This window comes from Pan paniscus, chromosome 5 (genome assembly GCF_029289425.2).
Source record: "Pan paniscus chromosome 5, NHGRI_mPanPan1-v2.0_pri, whole genome shotgun sequence".
NCBI lineage: Eukaryota > Metazoa > Chordata > Mammalia > Primates > Hominidae > Pan > Pan paniscus.
The window spans coordinates 35,034,269-35,053,805 of NC_073254.2; the positions used below are offsets into that span (position 1 = coordinate 35,034,269).

General features: G+C 46.6%; 2 protein-coding genes across 4 annotated transcripts in view; one reads left to right on the forward strand and one right to left on the reverse strand.

The window, feature by feature from the left end:
- Positions 1-1,279: 1,279 nt before the first annotated feature.
- LOC117980782 (uncharacterized) lies at positions 1,280-3,275 on the reverse strand. Its single transcript, XM_063605086.1, has 3 exons — positions 2,969-3,275; positions 2,772-2,915; positions 1,280-2,665 (listed from the first exon to the last, which is right to left on the reverse strand). Exons 1-3 carry the CDS (start codon positions 3,273-3,275, stop codon positions 2,058-2,060), a joined length of 1,059 nt encoding a protein of 352 aa, XP_063461156.1. The 3' UTR covers positions 1,280-2,057.
- Positions 2,662-19,537, forward strand: part of E2F3 (E2F transcription factor 3) — a 91,469-nt gene continuing 74,593 nt past the window's right edge. For 2 of the 3 annotated variants that reach the window (XM_024929297.4, XM_063605160.1), the window contains exon 1: positions 2,662-3,128. In XM_024929297.4, the coding sequence (XP_024785065.2) occupies positions 2,736-3,128 (393 nt within the window). In that variant the 5' untranslated portion in view covers positions 2,662-2,735. Of the gene's footprint in view, positions 3,129-3,786; positions 4,336-19,537 lie in introns of those variants that run through there. The other variant, XM_063605161.1, reaches the window with a different exon arrangement.

The window sequence follows — 19,537 nt, forward strand, 5'->3', positions numbered from 1 at the left end:
GAGTTCACTAGACATAAAATGTCAAAACATGTTTCTCTACCAAATACCCTATATTAAAAAAAACTTGGGTAAGGTAGAATGATAAATATCTGAAAGCTTTCTAAAGCAGAATTGCAGGTGTGGGTCTAGAGTGTGAACACTTGCTTTCTTGTGGTTGTGTCGTATTTATCTTATTGCAATCACTTGTGGGGAGCTCAAGCCGGGATTCTACGCACAGCCCCAGTCCCAGGCTGGTCTCTAATCATAAGGTGCAGGTCTATAATTACTGTGTATGTTGCACCACTCCTCCCTCACAACCCCCACTACTGCCACCAAATGCAAGCTGCCAGTGATGCTCTGCAGATGGTAATATCCAAGTAGTGACAGTACTAGTTTCCTCCACAGGTATATCCATAGAGGAAAGCAACATTGATGGAACAAGAGCAGGGAAGCTGCTGGTATATTACACTTCTAGCTCATGCCCTTTGAGTACCACTTAATCTGCCCTAAAGATAGTGTCACTTCTGGCCGGGCGCGGTGGCTCATGCCTGTAATCCCAGCACTTTGGGAGGCCAAGGGAGGCGGATCTCCTAGGGTCAGGAGTTCAAGACCAGCCTGGCCAACATGATGAAACCCTGTCTCTACTAAAAATACAAAAATTAGCTAGGCGTGGTGGCACGTACCTGTAGTCCCAGCTACTCAGGAAGCTGAGGCAGAAGAATCGCTTGAACCCAGGAGGCAGAGGTTGCAGTGAGCTGAGATCGTGCCATGGCACTCCAGCCTGGGCAACAACAGCGAGACTCTGTCTCAAAAAATAAAGATAGCGTCACTTCTACCAGTGTCGACAAATGTTTAGGGCTATGGATCCTCAACTAGCCTGAATGCAAGACTAAAATATTCCTGAGCCTGGTGCAAGGTTTAATGGAACTTTTAACTCATCTGTTTCAGAAAAGGTAACAAGGCTAAAATATTAAGGAGTCCTAGCCTGATCTGACACATCTTGTCAGGTGTTTCATAGCACTCTGAGTAAGAGTTTTGGGAAATTAATAATAGTAATAAAAATCTTGTGAAAGGGCTCAAGGTGTTGCAATCCTCATCACCTATGAGCACCAATTCTGCAGCTGTTTTGCACATAACTATAAATTATGATCTAGTGTCTACATACATAACTTCCCCCACATTCCTGCAGGGGTCTCTTTTCCTGCTCAATCTCAGGAGCAAGCTTTAATTTTAAGACCCATGAATACTTGAACAAATTCAGGAGTCAGTTTGACACATCATTTTATATTTTTCTGATGACAATTTCTAGTTTACTTTTTTAAAAAAGACACTATTTTAAAAATACTTTGGGATAGGTTTGAGTCGTTGTGTTTGCTTCCAGTCAGAGAACTTCCTACAAAACTGAAGATATAAAGTGCTGATGCCCGGGCGTGCCTGCGTTCGTTGGGGGCACGACGTCATCGTGGGAAGCGTGTACTTTTTCGGATTACTGCTTGGCGGATTAGAAACCCGCAGATCAGTTCTAGGTTAGCCCTGATTAACTGCCCTGGGTGTTTCTGGGCCAGAGGGAATGTCTGCTGGATTCAAACCAATATTCGTTGTAAGACAAAAGAGTTAATTTGTACTTTACCCCTATCCAGGCTAATAATGAAGGTACCGGGAATGATCTGGAATGTTAACTGGTGCCCGCAATCGCGTCTGCTGAACCTTCTGCCCCCACGATTCTGTCTGCCCACATGCTTCTGTCTATCAGCCCCGGCCTCGGGATCAGCTCTCGCCGCGTCATTGGTTGGATTTCAGGAAGGGAGAAGCCCACGATTTAAAGGGCTCCTTTTGCACCTGCCAGACATCGTCCGCATGGTCCAACTTGCCTTTGGCACGTATCTGGAAGAATCTCCTGCGCTGTTCGTTTATTGCACTGACTGGTCAAAGGAAAGAGTGTTCCCTTAGTCACCTTGACAATTTCCAAAAGCGAAACTTGCGCTCTAGACTAGATCTACACTGAGTCTGCGGGGCGCGGAGTCCCTGCCCAGGTCAGTAGCGCCGGCCCGGCGGGCGGGCGGGGACAGGGGCGGAGCCTAGGCCAGGCGTGGTCTTCCGTGGGAGAGAAGGAAAGTCTTTGCCCCACCCCCTAAAAACTGCTCTTCTGCCAGCCAATCAAGGAAGCCTATGCAAATAGGGGCCCTGTCGCCCCGGTAACCATGATGCACGGCAGCCAATGGAAACCAGTAAGTCGCGGCCCTGCTCCATGATTGGGACTGAAGTAAGGAGGTAGAGGCCCAATGGGCTGTGGGAACGGTCCTCGGCGGGTTGAGGGGCGGGGATATGCAAATATGGTTTGAAAAGCCGGCGGGAAATCCGAGTTTCGCGGGAGGACCTTGGCGCGTAAACCGTATCCCTTCATTCATTGTCAGCAGCAGCTTCCTGGAGCCATTTTTCAGCTGCCGGCCGCAGCACCCGGGCTGCCGCCGCCGCCTCGCAATCCGTTGCATCGGCCGCCCCCGACGCCTCCATCCCCGCTTGGGGCCCGATATCCGTGCGGCCGGGACCCTCCTCTCTCCAGAGCCCCGATTATTTTTGGCCCCCGGGGCCTGTGCGGTGCGGAAAAATAAAAAGAAAAGAGAGAGAGGGGGCTCGGAAGCGCCGGGCGGGGAGGAGAGAAGGAGGAGAGACTTGGAAACTCCGACTGCAAATAATAAAGAAATTGAAAACAATACATTAATATACCATAACACTAAAAAGAGCAGGAGCGAGAGATGAGAAAGGGGATCCAGCCCGCTCTGGAGCAGTACCTGGTGACCGCCGGGGGTGGGGAGGGGGCGGCTGTCGTCGCCGCCGCCGCTGCAGCCTCCATGGACAAAAGGGCACTGCTAGCCAGCCCCGGCTTCGCCGCCGCCGCCGCCGCTGCCGCCGCCCCGGGCGCGTACATCCAGATCCTCACCACGAACACTTCCACCACCTCCTGTTCCTCCTCCCTCCAAAGCGGCGCCGTAGCCGCCGGCCCCCTCCTCCCCAGTGCCCCCGGCGCGGAGCAGACCGCCGGCAGCCTCCTCTACACCACGCCGCACGGACCCTCCAGCAGAGCCGGGCTGCTGCAGCAGCCACCAGCGCTGGGACGCGGCGGCAGCGGCGGCGGCGGCGGCCCTCCGGTAATACCCTCCCTCCCCACCGTCCCCAGCCCCGGCGGGAGGTGGGCTCGCACCGCGCGGGGTCGTGGGCGCGCTGCGGGCCGCTCGGGGAGAGCACTGGGCCGAGCATCGTGGGCCTCGGTGGCTGCCCCTCCAACGAGGGTTCATTGTTAGACCTGAGTGCTCTTCCCGGCGCCAGGAGGGTCGGGGGGCTCGGCCAGGCGCGCGGGGCGGCGGGGATTGCCTTGGCGCGAACCACATCAAACACTCCAAAACTTTTCGCGGCCCCCCCTTCTTTTCCTGCACTTTTCCCTACCCCCACTCTCCCTTCCCCTCCAACTCGAAGCTTCCTCTTTCTCGGGCGTAGGAAGGGGTCACGCCCCGGATGGAGAAGGGGGTGGGGGAGGGAGTAGTGAACTGGGGTGTGGGGGGCTCTGAGGGGTTGAAACCGGGGGACTGTTGGGGTGCTAGCCCCCAGTCGGCCTTGGAGGCTCGTTGGCGGCCGGGGGTCCCTGCGGCGTGCTCGGAGCGCAGGGGATCGGCGGGGCTGCGCTTGACACATTTTAGGATCTGTAACTCCCGGCAACAAAGGGGCTGGGGGAGGTGGAGGGGAGTCGGGCGTGGGGGAGGTGGGGCTGGAAGCCGGGTGCGGACTGGGGCGTGGGCTGTCTGGGGTGAGGGGCTCGCGGGCTGGCGCTCTGGCCTGGGCGCATCCTGGCAGTGGCAGCGGCGGCGCCCGCGTGGCCCGAGCGCCCAGGCCTTCCTCGCCGGGCCCCGGGCCTGCCCTTGACCCGCCTCTCCCCTTGCCCCTTCCTTCCCCGCCCTGTCCCCCTCTCCGCCCCCCGGCGACGGAGGGCGGGGGCAGCTGGGTTCCCGTCCCGCCGCCTGGGTCTGTCCCTCTCTCCGGGACCCGCCGGTGACGTTTCGCACACGTGCGCGCAGGACGCGCCTGTGACTGGGGAGGAGGCGGCGGCGGGAGGGGGCGCTGGAGGGGGAGAGGGGGGCACCCACTTCCTCCTGCTCGCCGGCTCCCTGGCCTGGGACGGTCCCGGCGCCCTCGCACCCGCCCCCGGCACCGCCACCCTCCCTCTCCTCTCCCCACCCCCCCACCGGCGCCCGCCCTCGCCCTGCGCCGCCGGTCTGTTCGGCCCTCCGGGCCCCCTCTCCAGCCGGCCCCCCACCTCCCCCCGGAGCCAGGCTGGTTTCGGAAATGCCCTTACAGCAGCAGGTTAGTGACCGGGACGGCTCGGGGGCCGCCGACGCCGCGGGGGCACCGGATTCTGTTGGGGGCTGAAGCGGTGAGGGTAGGCGGTTGAGCGGGGTTTTGGAGTGGGAACGGGGGGTTGGGTGCTCGAGGGAAATGAGTAAGCAAGAAAAATCTAACTAAGTAAATGCCCCGGCCTCCGGTTCTAGGAACCTCGGGGCGGGAGTGTCTGCCCCAGGGGGTGGGTATGGTGTTTACGTGGATTTTTTTTCTAGGGGGCGGATGGATGGGCGATAGAAAACCGGAGGGGGCTTCTCGCCAATGGCCGAGTTGAGCTCTGTTTTCTGTCTTCCTTCCCTTGTGCTGGAGGGGGAGGGGGGCGGGTCAGAGGGTAGGGTGTCTGTAGGATTCCCAGGCCACCCGCCACCCCCTCCCTTTGTCCCTGTAATTTATAAAGCGCCTTTGAGAGATGATTTAGGTCAGTATGCGGCTTCTCTTTTTGTTGGTACTAGAAAGAAGTGTGGCCCGGAGGTCTCCCCTTTCTCCTTTTCTCTCCTTCATTCCCTTCCTCCATGCCTCCGGGTCTTCACCCTCGTGGTGAGGCTTGGCCTCCACGGGGCTAGAACCGAACCAGACTCAGTTAGATCCATGGTAGCCTGATTATACCAGGCGTGGACCTCACCTTGTCTCAGCTCCAAATGGGTTTAATTTTTGGAGAATCAAGATTTTGCGGGAGTCTTTAAGAAAGTCAGCACATAGGCAGCACTTTGGGAAATGGGATGGGTTTGGGAATAATGAGGCGTTTTTTATTTCTTTCCTGTTCCCAGTTTCTCCCCGGGTTCGGTCTTAACTGCTTTCCAGCCCCAGAGATACTTGCTGGGCATGTGTGATGTAGTCTTAGTCAAAGAAGCTCATCGTTTTTTAGTGACTAGGGTCTGCCAGCAGGGGGGAAACGGAGCACAGTACCTGCTTACACATAACAGTATCCGGTGTGCTGGGTTTTCAGTCGCAAGAATATTCCATGCTTTTATTAGCTTCAGATACTCTTACTGACTTGACCTAAGCATGTTTGGACATATTTTAAGCATATTTGACCCCTGCACAGTTCTGTTACTATTTCATAAACCTAACCTTAAACAACCAGCTATTGACATACTTCTTGGATTAGATTCACAGATTTGCAGGGGGTAGTTTTGATAATGGGAAATTATAAGAGCTTCAAGTTGCTTTTTAAAAAATTTTAACAGTGTTTGTTGGGCCAGGTCCCTAAGACTATCTTTCAAGCCAGGTTTATTATATCTAGTTCATTGTATTTAAGTATTTAAAGTATACTAAATTACCCTCACCATCTTCCAAGTTATTTCAAAACTTTATTCTCCTTGACATGAAATTATTATACCAGAAATAATAATATCCTTTTGAGTTTATGTGCACACAAAAGGTTTTTCATTACAGGAATATAAATGTTACTCATATACATATTCAGAAGCATTTTTTATATGATTGCAATGTATGCTGAATCACTGGTTATCTGCATTTTTTTTTTTTTTTTTTTTTTGAGACGGAGTCTCATTCTGTCGCCCAGGCTGGAGTGCAATGGCACGATCTCGGCTCACTGCAACCTCCGCCTACCGAGTTCAAGCATTCTCCTGCCTCAGCCTCCTGAGTAGCTGGGATTACAGGCGTGAGCCACCACGCCTGGCCGGTTATCTACACTTTTAAGAGCTATTTCTTCTGGCCGGGCGCTGTGGCTCATGCCTGTAATCCCGGTACTTTGGGAAGCCGAGGGGGGCGGATCACGCGGTCAAGAGATCCAGACCATCCTGGCCAACATGGTGAAACCCCGTCTCTACTAAAAATACAAAAATTAGCTGGGCGTGGTGGTGCGCGCCTGTAATCCCAGCTACTCAGGAGGCTGAGGCAGGAAAATCGCTTGACCCTGGGAAGCGGAGGTTGCAGTGAGCTGAGATCCCGCCACTGCACTCCAGCCTGGCGGCAGAGCGAGATTCCGTCTCAAAAAAGGAGCTGTTTCTTCTGGGAGGGTGTAGGAAATTTATCTAGTCAATGCATACAAAGTCCTAAGCACTGAATATAAAGTTTGATTTATTGTTTTTCTTATCGAAATTATATTAGACTTCCATGTAAGTCTTCGAATTTTAAATTTTGTTGATATTCTGTCCCTAAGCAGGAAAGACAGGATGGGGAAAGCTAAGTGATTGGCTGAACAAAGATCACCTAAACACTCTGTGTCCGAGAAGAGGTTGAAAAGTCTTCAGGGGGCCAGAGTTGCAGACCTATCTGGTTCTGATCCCAAGTTCTGTCTCAAGAATATCTAAGGACTTAACCAGAAGCAACTTCTTCACCTTTTTTTCAATGGGGGTAAAAATATGAGTACTACCTTACCAGCTGTAAAGCATCTATTATTTACAAATTATATGTTCATTGGCAAATAACTTAATCTCTCAACTCAGTTTCTTCCTCTGTAACATAGGGACAAAAACAGTGTCACCTTTAAGGTTCTTTTGAAGAGTTAAATATGATAATGCATGTGAACTATTTAGCACAGTGCCTGGCAAAAAGTAGACACCCAGTACAATTCATATTTATTATACAAATGTTAATTTTTTTCTGACTTAGTGAAATAGTGGAAGGCCAGGTGCACATTGTCCCTTTGTTTACATATATGAAGAGAACTGTTAAAAGTCTTTAAGTGATCTGTAATTAATTATTTATGCCCAATTAATTTGGGCTTTTAAATATATAAAACATGGCCATCCTAGGGGTAAAATAGGGACATTTCAGTAAGACACGCCTATATAGAGATAGTGGTGTTGAACTGCCAAGCATATGCCTTGAATTGTGACAAGTTAAGGCCACATCATCCTCACTTTTTCGCCTGAGTTCCACTCCGTCCATGATTCCACAGACCTGCCAACTTTTGGGTGCAGTTTATGCTTAGTGGCTTTTGTTAGACCTGAACTCTCAATCTTCACCATGTCAGAGACATGCATTAGATAAATTCCATCTTAGTTGGTGAACTGTTGGAAATGTAAGAACTCCAGAGAAACCATAGTCAGAAGTGCTACTCAATGGAGCAGACAAGGCTTCATCATTTTCTGCTGCTGCTTCTAAAAAGAAGCTGAAATTATTTTATTCTAGAAAATTTGGGATTTAATAATGTAAGAGACTATGTCCTGTCACAGTCATAGCAACCTACTGATTCTACTTTGGGAAAGAGCCCTCAATGCTTGAAATTTTCATCTAAGAATGGAGGAACCATAGGTGCTATTTCAGCAGGGTCTCTTTTCCTGTACAATTATAAAAAGAAAAGTGCCGGGTTCCTGTGGTTCTATACTCAATAATCTTGCTTCTGCTGAGATATATGGTTGATGCCAAGTTTAAGCTGGGAGACAATTTTTAGTCACTACATACCCCAAAATGGAAGTTTTAATATAATGCAGTGCCCAGACTTGGGCAGTACAAGTAGCTCCACTATAATCAGTACCAAGGGCGCCACTCTAATCATCCTCTGAAACAAAGCACCCTTAAATATGGCACTGTGGGCTGAAGAACTCCACCTTGTGAACAGGAAAGGATTTTTTGTTTTTCTATAAATCACCACCTTGTGTATTACTTGGAAGAGTGGATTCTGAGATTAATGTTATACTGTGTAAAGCTAACTTGAAAACAGAAAATAATACTCGAAGCCTAGACGTGCATAAATAACATTACCTGGAGATTGAAAGACGGGGTGAAAGCTTTTATTGTGGTTTCTCAGAAATATATAAAGCAGTAGTTTTCCTTTAACTCTTCTGTCTTTAATGCCATCTGCAAAGATATATCATCCATACCTTTAACCTCTTTCCTAGGGATTTGGACCCATTTGGCAAATAGCTTCAAGTACTCATAGTTAATTTTCTGGCTGGTTTTCCTAACTTAACCTGATTTTACAAATATTCCATTTGTAGGACCAGTTTACATCTACTTTCCCAAGCTAGCCAACTTCAATTCCCTTTTAATCATCTACTTCCTACTAACAGCTGTAACTAGGATGAGTCAAAATCAGTTGCCTGTGCTCACCAGATCCCTGATAGATTCCCATGAAGCCACCTGAAAGGTGGTAAAAGCAAGGTAAAAGGTGGTGAAAGCAAGGTAAAGAAGGTAGATTTCACAGTTTTGTTTTTTAAAAAGGGGAATCTTCCCTGAATTCTTTGAGGTTCTAAGTACGTGGTTTAATGCGTATTTTCATTCTTGTTAGCAGTTTAAAAATGTTTCAGAGACTGTATTCACGATTGCTAAAAAGCATTTTTTCTACTAATCATTGTTCATGGGACTTAACAATGGAAGATAACTGGGAAAGCAGTAAATATAGGAAACCACTAATAGTGTCTCCTTCTTCCTACCCTGACCCCCTCTTTGGCATCAGAAAGTGACGAGGAAAATGTATCTTTCACAAAGAAAAATTATACCACAGAAGGTACTAAAAAGCAACAACTGCCTTTGGGGACAGGAAACTTACAGAGTGGGGATTATTATAGAGGGATAACATACCGAGTTTCTATTTCAATAAGAGGGAAATTGGTTTATATTCTGTTCACACTTGTTTCAAACCCTCTCCTCTAAAAGCAATGTGTTTTTGGAATTCAAGGAATGTACGTTCTTTCCCCAACCTTAACTGGGGGTCAGTCTTATGGCCACCATATTTGTCTAGAATATAACTTTTAAAAAATATAATTTTTGCCCTCAAATACTCTCCTATCCAATGCAATGTAACTTTGAAGGAGAAGTGATGAAGGCCACTGGTTGCCAGATTGTATCACAAAGCCAGATGCACTTTGCTTTGATGAAGAATCTGAGTGATGCAGGCCCCCACTTAGCTTTGTAAACTAAGGCAGGGGTTTATGTCAGCTCGAGGTAGAAAGCAGTGAGAGTTGGCAGCTGATGGAATAGAAAGGGGACAAAAAGAATAAAAAATAATTGACTTTAGTCTGCTTTCCATTACCGTAGCCCAACTCTCTGGGGCCATTTGTGTGGCCTAGACAACATTCTTAGAACTTGACAGTCCCTGAGAACGATATTCTAGGTTGGCATGGGCAATAGTTGGCATTTACACTGGTCTTGGAATCATAACATTTGAGAAGTGTAAAGCACAAGAGTCCTCATCTGTCCCATCCCCTTCATGTTGCAGGTGAGGAAATTCAGGCCCAGTGCTGTTAAATTACTTGCCCAAGGTCACAGGTCTTTGCTAGTGGCAAAGCCAAAACCGAAACTGGAGACTCTTGAATTCTTAGAAGCCTCATTCACCAAGAGAAGGTTAACTGTGTCTCATGAACCCTATATGGGAAAATTGGGGTGTGTAGGACACATTTTAGATTTCCTTCAGGAGTGGTTACCTTTTTTAAAAATGTGCACATAAAGAAGTGTCCTTTAAACAGTTGGCTGTGGGGGTAATGACTTACTCCCAAAGATACAAAATAAGCAAGGCTACTTTGGATGTTAAATGAAAGGGAATTATTTTAAAAAGGAAAGAATGACTCTTCCAAACATGATAGTAATATTTTTAAAGATTTATTTGATATTCGCAAATTTGTCTTCTGTGGTTATATCAATTCTGTTGCTCAAAAAGTGACACATGCTTCATAGAGAATAGAATCTAAAAGGATTTTTGAGACTTTCTTGGGGAGAAGGACACACAGTGCCCCTCTGGTAGTAACGGAGTTTTGTCCTGGGCCACCCACATCCTGAGTGACTGTCATGCTTTCAGAGGTCCCCAGCCCTTGCCCAGTAACATTGAACAAGGTGTTCTTCCTCTGTGGTTAGCTCCAAGATTTCTGGTTTAGCAAAGTGGCTAATCAGTTAACTCTTTAAGAGGAAATTGTCATTCCTTTAGCCAACGCTAATTTCCTTAAAATGTCTTCTTTTCCTTTTTGGAACTGAGAAAACTTAAAAATAGAATTGCTTCAAGCCCTGAGGCCTGAAAGTGAAACATAATCTAATGTGGCTGTAGTGCACTGACTCGTTAGGGGCAGCGATATATGGCTTATCTGTAATCCACAAACCAGAAAGGTGCCCAGTGTAGATACGGTGTAACAGCCAGTGAGCATTAAGTACCAACTGATGAGAGTAGTAATCAGTGAAGCTGATTTCCTCTGGAAAGTTTTTTGGCGAGTAGAGTTTGTCTTAGAGAGTGGAGGATTTGAATGCGTCTTGACTTTCTGCTGAGGAGAGCTTCTGCCTGCTCTAGTTTTTATGATCCTGAAGGGTGGTAGCTCTGGACTCTGAGAATGATGGGCAGTGAACTCAGGGTCTGTATATTTCGTTCCACTCTGCTCTTCCCCATTTCTGATGCTTTGGGGGCTCCATTTCTGATACATAACCAGAGCAGCATCCCTGAGGCCCACACTATCTCCTGTGTGCCTTTCTGCATCTGGCAGTCCCTTGGAGAGAAGGAGGCTCGTGTGTTTATAACCTGCACCCTGTCCTAAAAGGCATAGTGAGGGGCAGCTGAGTATAAGGTCAGGCCACTTAGCCTGGAGCCAGAGTGCCTGTGTTCTTGTTCTGGCTCTGCTCACTAGCCCTGTGACTTTGGGCAAGAAACTTGGCCTCTATGTTTTCATTTCCTCATCTGTAAATTGGGAGCAATGATAGTACCTACCTTCTGGGGTTAGGAAGTTGCAATGAGTTCTTATTTGTAAAGTGCTTAGACCAGTGTCTGGCACGTAGGAAGGATTATGTGTTAAGTAGAAACATGGTATAATTGCCCTTCCTTCCACAGGCATCTCATGGGCTGTCCTTTTGTGATCTATTTTCTTGGTTTGTTTTTGTTTTGAGACCAAGTCTTGTTCCATTGCCCAGGCTGAAATGCAATGGTGCAATCTTGGCTCACCGCAACCTCTGCCTCCTGGGTTCAGCCGATTCTCCTGCCTCAGCCTCCCCCGTAACTGGGATTACAGGTGTGCGCCACCACGCCCAGCTAATTTTTTTTGTATTTTTAGTAGAGACGGGGTTTCACCATGTTGGTCAGGCTGGTCTCGAACTCCTGACCTCAGGTGATCTGCCCGCCTCGGCCTCACAAAGTGCTGGGATTATAGGCATGAGCCACTGTTCCTGGCCTGATCTATTTTCTTAACTAGCCCTTAGTGTTCATTTCACCCCATTGCACCTCTCTAAAAATGGTAATGATGGGAAGGAGAAGTAAACCGTGGAATGGCTCTCGCCTAATGCAGTCTTTAGGGTCGAGGGTCTTTGTATTTCTTTATAAGCTGCCCATTGACTTGGGAAAAAGAACTGAAGAATAAGCTTCTTGTAGTAGTGCTATCAGTAGTGATAGTGTCATGAATAAAACCTTTATTTCTGTGATTAAATGTGTTAATAAAGTGGCACTACTAGCATGAATGACACTATTAACATAATTTCAATCCCGTACAGTAAACCATGGCTTAAGACTGAATGGCAAGAATCAGGGTGTCTGAGCTGCTGGGCCCTGCCAGACTCGGAGCCCCTGCCAGTGTGTGTATATCGAGGCAGGGCGGGGGGTTGTCTTGCTCTCCAGAGGCAATGGAACCTGCCTCTGGGCCTCCCTTTTCCCTTCTCATCTCCTCACTCCTCCTTTTTTATGTTACGTCTATTCCTACCCCTTCCCCTTCGCCTTGCCCTCTGCCTGGCTCTTAGAAGGAAGCAGACTTGCCACCTTCAGTGGCTGCTTCCTGGACTTATCAAATTAATTACCACCTTTTCCTGGCATCAAGGGATGGTGAAATCTTGCCATTTCGGTCTTGCTTCCCATTCCTCTGCACTCGGCTGCTGCGACAGTGTGGTGCTGCAGGTACTGCAGGTTTCCCTCTGGTGTGTCTGCTCGTAGCTTCTCCCTCTCCACCTTACTCCTTTTGTTGCCCTCCTCCCACTGGCCCATTGAGGCCCACATCAAGGGAAGGCGTAGGCACAGCCTCCCCCAGTTTCCCAGGGGCTTGGGCCTCTCCCTTCCCTTGGGTTACTGCTTCTTTCCTGTAGCACCTCATGGTCTGCCTCGTAGCCTAATCTTGCATGTTCATGACTTACTCCTCCTCCAAACCTGTAAGCTCCAAGAAATCGGTCTGGCTTGCTTTTTCATCATGTGGTCCCTGCAGTGCCCACTACACTATAGGCTCAGCTACCTGAGAAGAGGCATTTTCATTAGACACCTTCCATGTGCTTGGCACCCCATTAGTCCTATTGGGGATACAAAAGAAGTATGAGTTGTGATCCGCCCACTCTTGAGTTTACAGTCTGTTGAGGAGACAAGCTTTAAACACAAGTTGATCTGCAAGCAAGACTAAACAGGCGGTAGGGAGAAAACAAGACTCATCTAGTCCTCAGTTGTGTGGTGTCGACAGAAAGTGCCAGAGGAACAGGTGAGAGTCACCAGACTCCAGCTGGGCCGTGAGATGGGGAGGCCACGGCTGCCATGGTTGTCAATCTTGGAGTACATTAGGGCACACATTTGAATCTCCCAGGGCGCTTTTTAAAAATACTGATACCTAGGCCCCACCCAGACTAATCAGAATGTCTAGGGGTGAGATTAAGACATGGATTTTGTTTTTTTTTTTTTAATGTGCTCAGTTGGAACCACTGGGCTTGGTGGAAAGGGAAGATTGGGGAGGCCCTTCCTGGCAGGGAGACATAAGTCAAAGGCAGGCAGGCAGAAAGATTGGCGTCAGGAGGCAGCATTTGGACTAGAGTCGTCAGTATGGGGAGATAACAGGACCGAAGGTTGGATGTGTTGGCAAAACTGATCTAGAATTGGAGTTGCCTTTCTACAAGGGCTGGGCAGGGAGTAGATTGGGAGTGGGAAGTTTGAGTGGTGTGGGGATTGTTCCCGAATAAAGAAGAAACGTACTATCAAAAGGGGGCCTTGGGACCTGGTCACAGGCAGTGGCTGCCAGAGGGGATGGCAGGCCTTGTGTTTTGCCAGGTCTTCAACCTTCTCAAAATGCCAGAAAACTACCAGTTTTAAAATGTTGGCTGAATTTAAAAGGAAATTGCGCAGGCCAAACAAAATAGGTCTCTAGGCCAGATTTGGCTTAAGGGCTGCCACTCAGCAGTCTCTGGTCTATGGGATAATAATAGCTAATGTTTATCGAGTGCCCGCATGTATCGAGGGCACTAAACTAAGTGCTTTACTCGCATTAGCACATTATCCACATAACAACCTATGAAGTGGGTATTATTATCATCCTTGTTCTACACAGGGAAACAGACAGCCAGGGGTTAATGGCCTGGCTCTGGGCCCCATTAATAAGTGGGGCAACTGAAATTAAACCCAAGGAGCCTGGCTCCATAGTCTCAGCTTATTCCTAGTATTTATCCTCTGTGGTCTCTGGCATTGTATTAAGTAGTAAAAATCCAAGATACCTGTCAAAAAGAAATAATCCAGTGTTTTTCAAGTTTACCTGATTGCCTGTAGCACTTGTTTCAGATTCAGATTCCCAGGCTCCATCCCTATCCTCTGTCAGAGAAGCCCTAAGATCTTCTGATGAAACATTCTGGAAGCACTGCTAGTTAAGCACAGGGAAGAGTTACTGAAACTGGATTGTCCAGGTGAAGGCAGGAGCCTTCTGCCACATCCATTCACATAATGCTTATCTCAGCTCTTCCTCGTTTGGAAAGACCCCAGGGCCCCAAGCCTCATACCTGCTCTCGTGGTTCCAAAACTTGCGGACTCCCAGGTTGTAGCCCAGGCAAACCATACAAAGATGGGTCTCCCAAAACTTAAAAGATGTGAAACAAGAAGTGGTTTCTTGGATTCTCAAGCGGTTGAGAATCCGAGCTCAGGAGGTCAAAGTGGGCTCGGTGGCTACACGCCAGGCACCAGCACCAGCTGGGTACCCTTGAGTGGTTTTTCTGCCTTAACAGTAGGAAGGCTTTTCATTCTGTCTGGGACCTGCCTGAAACACAGGTAACCAAGTGGACAGAGCGAGAAATGTGAATACGAGGACCAGAGCACACCATTTAGAGTACGGGCGCTATTGAGTTGATGAGTCTGGAAGCAGGATGGCAACAATGATGGTGTGAAAAGGCAGGTGGAAGTGAAGGGCAGATTAAGGGAGAAAAGAAATACAAGACCTTTGACTCCCAAATATTTAACTCCAGGGGCTGGAAGAATGGGTGAGGCCAAGCTTCTCTTCTGTCTGGGGTGTGCACTGTGTGGAAGGCATGATTAGTCAGAATGGATGGGGTGGTTGTGAGTGACTCCATGGGCCATCCCGTTTTCTGAGGGGCTAAGGCTGAGCACCGGAAGTGGGACTTTGGCATAGAGGTTATAGTGGAAGTCTTGATGAACAATAGCAGGCCAAGACCTGGTCTCCCTAGCTTACAAATAAAAGAAATTTAACATGGTGCCACAAAAACCTTTCATCATTTTCACTTCTTCCTCTGTAATATGAAAACGAGACAAATTCATCAGGTTGATTTTTGGGGATCGATGCTGTCAGGGCTCGCAGAGACGAGCCATCAGATGTTTTTTATTACATGCTTTACCCCGTCTCCTAGCTGCTGTGAGAAAGCCCACAGTTTGCAACCTCACAAAGCAAAGAGCCAGCTGGAAAGTACTGTGCATCCAGAAAGGTCACATAGTCATGTCCTGAACCAAGATAGCTCTTTTTGCCATGATTTCCTACGCTCTCTGATTTTTCTGATTAAAAAAAAAAAAAAAAAAAAATCTTGAATTTATTTTCTTAAGCTCTAGCATTCTAAAGTTTAAACATATGAGCCTTTGAATACTCCTGTCTAGGAAAGAGCCATGTAAATTCTAAGTATCTCTATAATTGACTTTTGATATGTTACTTGTGTTTAAACCCAATTTGCAATACCCCTTTTGTTGGCTAATTTTGTCGCTATGTTGGGTAGCAGAACTTGTGACGATCACACTAATAACATAAAGTTTCCCACCTTTCTTGTTGCTGTTTTCCTTGTTAGCATCTCAGACTTCCCAATTCTGGGAATAGTCTCTAGGAGGCAAGGTGTTCAGCTTTGGAAATGCATGCGTGACACAGTGGTGTGGTGTGGAAGGCGTGTGGACTTGAAGATCCGGCTCCAGGAACACGCTCTGCCAATGACCGTGTGTGACCTTTTATGAATTGCATCCATGAGCTGTAGTTACCTAAAATAGTGATCCTCTCTCCTTCACTGGCTGGAAGGATTAAATGAGATAGTGTTTATAGGAAATGTACTTTGTGTTCCTTAGTTGCCTCCCCCCGCCACTCCCCGTGGTAGGAACTCTCGAGTACTCGTCAAATCTGAACTCTCTGCATTTTTACCTCCTTCAAGGAAAACTATTGGACAGGCTCTTACTGAACACCCGCTTTTGTGCAGAATGTACTTCCTGATACTCTGGGAGTTTCAGAGGCTACTAAGATGTCCTTCTGGCCCTCGAGGAGTTCATCTGGAGACAGGGAGACGACACATTTTCTTCCATAACTAAGAAAAGAAAGGGCAGTGAAGACCATAAGGAAATAACAGTGAAGTTTCTTAGGCATCCAAACTTGATGGAGGGGACAAAGGAGGCTTTAGGAAGTTTTAAACTAGAACAGGACTTCAGCGCTCTTAACATTTTGGTCAGATACTTCTTCGTGGTGATACTTTGTGGGCAGTTAACAGTGGTGGAGGGCTGTCCTGTGCATTGTAGCAAGTTGAGCAGGATCCCTGGCCTCCGCCCACTTAGAGGCCATTAGCACCCCTAGTTAACAACAATCGAAATTATCTTCACACTGTCAAATGTCCCTGGGAAGCAAAATCACCCCCAGCTGAGAACCACCGAACTAGACCTTGAAGAAAGGGTAGAAGAGGATATCATGTTTGCCTCTTCTATATATAGTACATATTTAAATTTTAAAATATGATATACATTTTAAAAGCAACGGATTTCTCATAGCTGGATTAACTTTGGAATGCCTAACCACCCCATGGCACCCCAGAACTGGGATCCACTGCCCCTACTCTTGGTAGTGCTCTGTGCAGGCCACCTAAGCCCTGTCTTTTTTATGATGAGGCATGATATTAATTGGCTGCTGGAAGCCTCTCTAACTTGCAGAAGAAAGGATCAAAGTCTGCAGTTCAGGGAAGGAAGTTTTGCATTTATCATTGACCCAATGGGTAATTTAAGAGCGACTTTCTGCTCAGGATCAACTTCTCAGTGTGGTTTTTAATCCCACTTCATAGTTAGATGATTTGGTCACGTCACTTTCCCTCCAAACCCTGTTTCCTCGTCTGTTAAATGAGGAAAATCATGGTTCTTACCTCACAGAGTTACTCTAAGGATTGAATGCAATAATGCCTGTAAAGTGCTGGCTCCGTCCCTGGCCATGTGCTAAACACTCTGACATTTGTTGTCTTTGTCATGTATATCGTTATTGTGGTTGTCATTAAGTTGGGCTTCCGTTTCAGGACAGTTCAACAGTAAGCAGCCATTCCCTTTGTTGCTGGTGCTTCCGCAGCTATTTTCCTTGCTCACCTATACCCACGCTGGCCCCAGTTTCAGCCACAGGGCCGGCTGACTCATTTATTTAGCAGATATGTGTTAAGCACCTAGCATATGCCAGCCACCATTCTAGGTACCAGGAATACAGCAGTGTCAGAACAGACAAAATTCCCTGCCTCTGTGTGGTTTGTGTCATAGTTGATGAAGATTTTGCCACATCATAAATACCCTGGTCTTATCTTTGATGGATTCTTTTTATTTTATTTTTTTAATGGTTCTAAGTATGTGGTGCTGGACCAGCAGCATTACTTGGGAACTTGTTAGAAATGAAAGTTTTCAGGTTGTACTCCAGACCCACTGTCAGAAACTCAGGAAGTGGAAGTGGGGGTGAGCAGCACTGGTGTATGGCTTAACAAGTCCCCAACGTCATTCCAATGCACCAAGTTTGTGTGTGAGTCAGTGTTTGGGAAAAGAAAGGAGTAGGGGGAAACCCAGGCCATAACTGGGCTGCAATGTTATATGGTGACATCAAATAAGGTGTTGCTCATATCATAAGATTCTAATAACATCAGAGTTTACAAAGGATAGTCTTAGGTACACCGAGACAGTTAAAACTAGCAGTACCCTTTGATCTCTTTCCTGGGCCTGGCCACCCCTCCTTTAAATGGGAGGGCTTTGGGAGGCCTCCTAAGTCACCACAGCACACAGGACTCAGTAACAGAAATTCTTAGCCTTCCCTAGGCTTTTCCTTGCCTGATATACAAGGAAATTGCTTTCCCCACTTTTCTCCAGACTTCTGGCATGTTTGACAATTATTTTTTCTTTTAATTCCTTCAGTTTTTATTGGCTTCTTACCTGGCATCATTAAAAAATTTTTATAGCTGCAATCAAATTGCCAACTGGATGGACAAGGCTTATCTGAAAATGAAATGGTAGCTCTCCTTTGTATATCTGGTAATTTGGGTATTTAAAGATACAGTGAAAAGTAAATGAAATGAGAGACCATGGGAAAGTGTCCAGTGTGGAGCTGGGCACAGGGTGACCGTTTGATAAATGCTGGTACAGTCTTCCCCCCATCCCAACTCATTATAAAAACCAATAAAGGCATTAAATAGACATCACGGTTCTTTGTGTGAAAAGCTTTGGATTACATACAGTCTGAATGAGTGAATACCGTAACGTAAATTATAACCAAAATAATAGAATCCAAAATCTTAAGTAATAACTTTGAATAAAAATAAGTGTTTTAAAAGTTAGTAACTTTTTAAAAAATAAGTGTAATTAAATAAACTTTTAAATTTAAAAAGATGTTACTTGATTTTTATTTCCTGATAATGGATTTAAAAAAAAAAAAAGGCCCAGATCAGACTGGCAGAAATACTTTTATTTCTGCACTAGCCCAAAGCCTGGATATGCTTATAAGGCATATAACCTGTCCGTTTAACAGCTGTCATTTAATTCACAAACACTAATTAATTACAGCCATGTTAAAAGGGGTGTTTGGGACGGTTTGGTAGTTCCTTTTGAAGAAAACCTGTGTCTTGAAAATGCGTATGAAAGATTACCAGGTTCTGTTATATATAGTCCAGGTTCGTCTTGGTGGTTCTATTCTAAAAATATCTCTCTGACCATCGGTGGGCATTTCCTCTCTCTTTCTGTCTACCTACAGCCAAAACAAGTTCTGGTTACAGTGACAGTTTTAAGTTTGCCATTTGTGGTTGGTTCTATTATAGAGGCTGGGGGAGGAAGGCAAGCAGTCCTCACTTCTTGCTTCCTGCCTTGCTCTAGAGTGTAAGGATCAGCTTCTCTAATCCCTTGACTTTCAGTTCACTGCTCTATGTAGTCAGGGTAGACAAGGGGTGGCCCTCAAACAACAGCCACCTCTGGAGGTCTAGCGTGACGAAACCACTGTCTTCTTTTCCAAATCCAGCACTGAGGACCGACGTGTGGGCCTCCCATCTGACTTGTGGAGTGAAAGAAATGGGAATAGAGCAGCGCTGTCCATATAGTCGAGTTTTGTAAATATTTGTCAGATGGAACTAGAGATGCATTATCACATTCGACAGTAACAAGTGGCAAGTGTTGAGCTCTTTTAAGTCTTGCTTTTTATTTCTTATAATATGCAAATAACTGTTAAAATGGCCAGCCAGTTGGCTGTCTGTTTTAGCTAAGGTAGGTCTCTTGCAATTTTTGCACCCTAGGGAGATCTCAATAGGAGTAGGTCTAGCCCTAAACTGTGCAGGATTAGGAATTCTGATTTACTGATCTGGAGGGCGGCTTTGTGTTAATCAGAGTTCTAAAGGCGGACAAACTAGACTGTGAACTTAATACTTACCCTGAGAAGTATAACTGCCAAGTGGACAGTTACAGAAATTGGTTATTGCCTGTGTTCTCGATCAGAAGGTTATTAGCTGTGTCAGAGTAAAGGCATTGAATGATCCCATTAGTATCTTCCAGCTGTAGTCTCCTCTCTAGAGCGTACCTGCAGGGGAGGGAGTACTGCTGGCTACTTATGGAGCATATGGACACTGTCATTCACCCACCCAGGTGTCCAGTTCCATGACTCTGGTGTGAAACACTGAATTTGTTTGTTACCTTTTTTTTTTTGTAAGAAAATACTTGTTTTTAGTACCTGCTTATTATTTTTTTTAAATAAAAAATATATAAGGAAGTGGAGTGAAAATGAAAATACTTTCTTCATTCCCTCTTAATCTTGCTTCCTTCCCAGAGATAACCACAATCACAGCTTGGCCTTTCCTTTTTATAATCATT

Coding starts and splice junctions, on each gene's coding strand:
- LOC117980782 (XM_063605086.1), bottom strand. CDS start 3,275: ATGAACCCTCGTTGGAGGGGCAGCCACCGAGGCCCACGATGCTCGGCC. Junction 2,916..2,968: donor GGAGGGGGCCGGCGGCTACG/GCGCCGCTTTGG, acceptor GTTCGTGGTGAG/GATCTGGATGTACGCGCCCG. Junction 2,666..2,771: donor CCACCCCCGGCGGTCACCAG/GTACTGCTCCAG, acceptor TATTATTTGCAG/TCGGAGTTTCCAAGTCTCTC.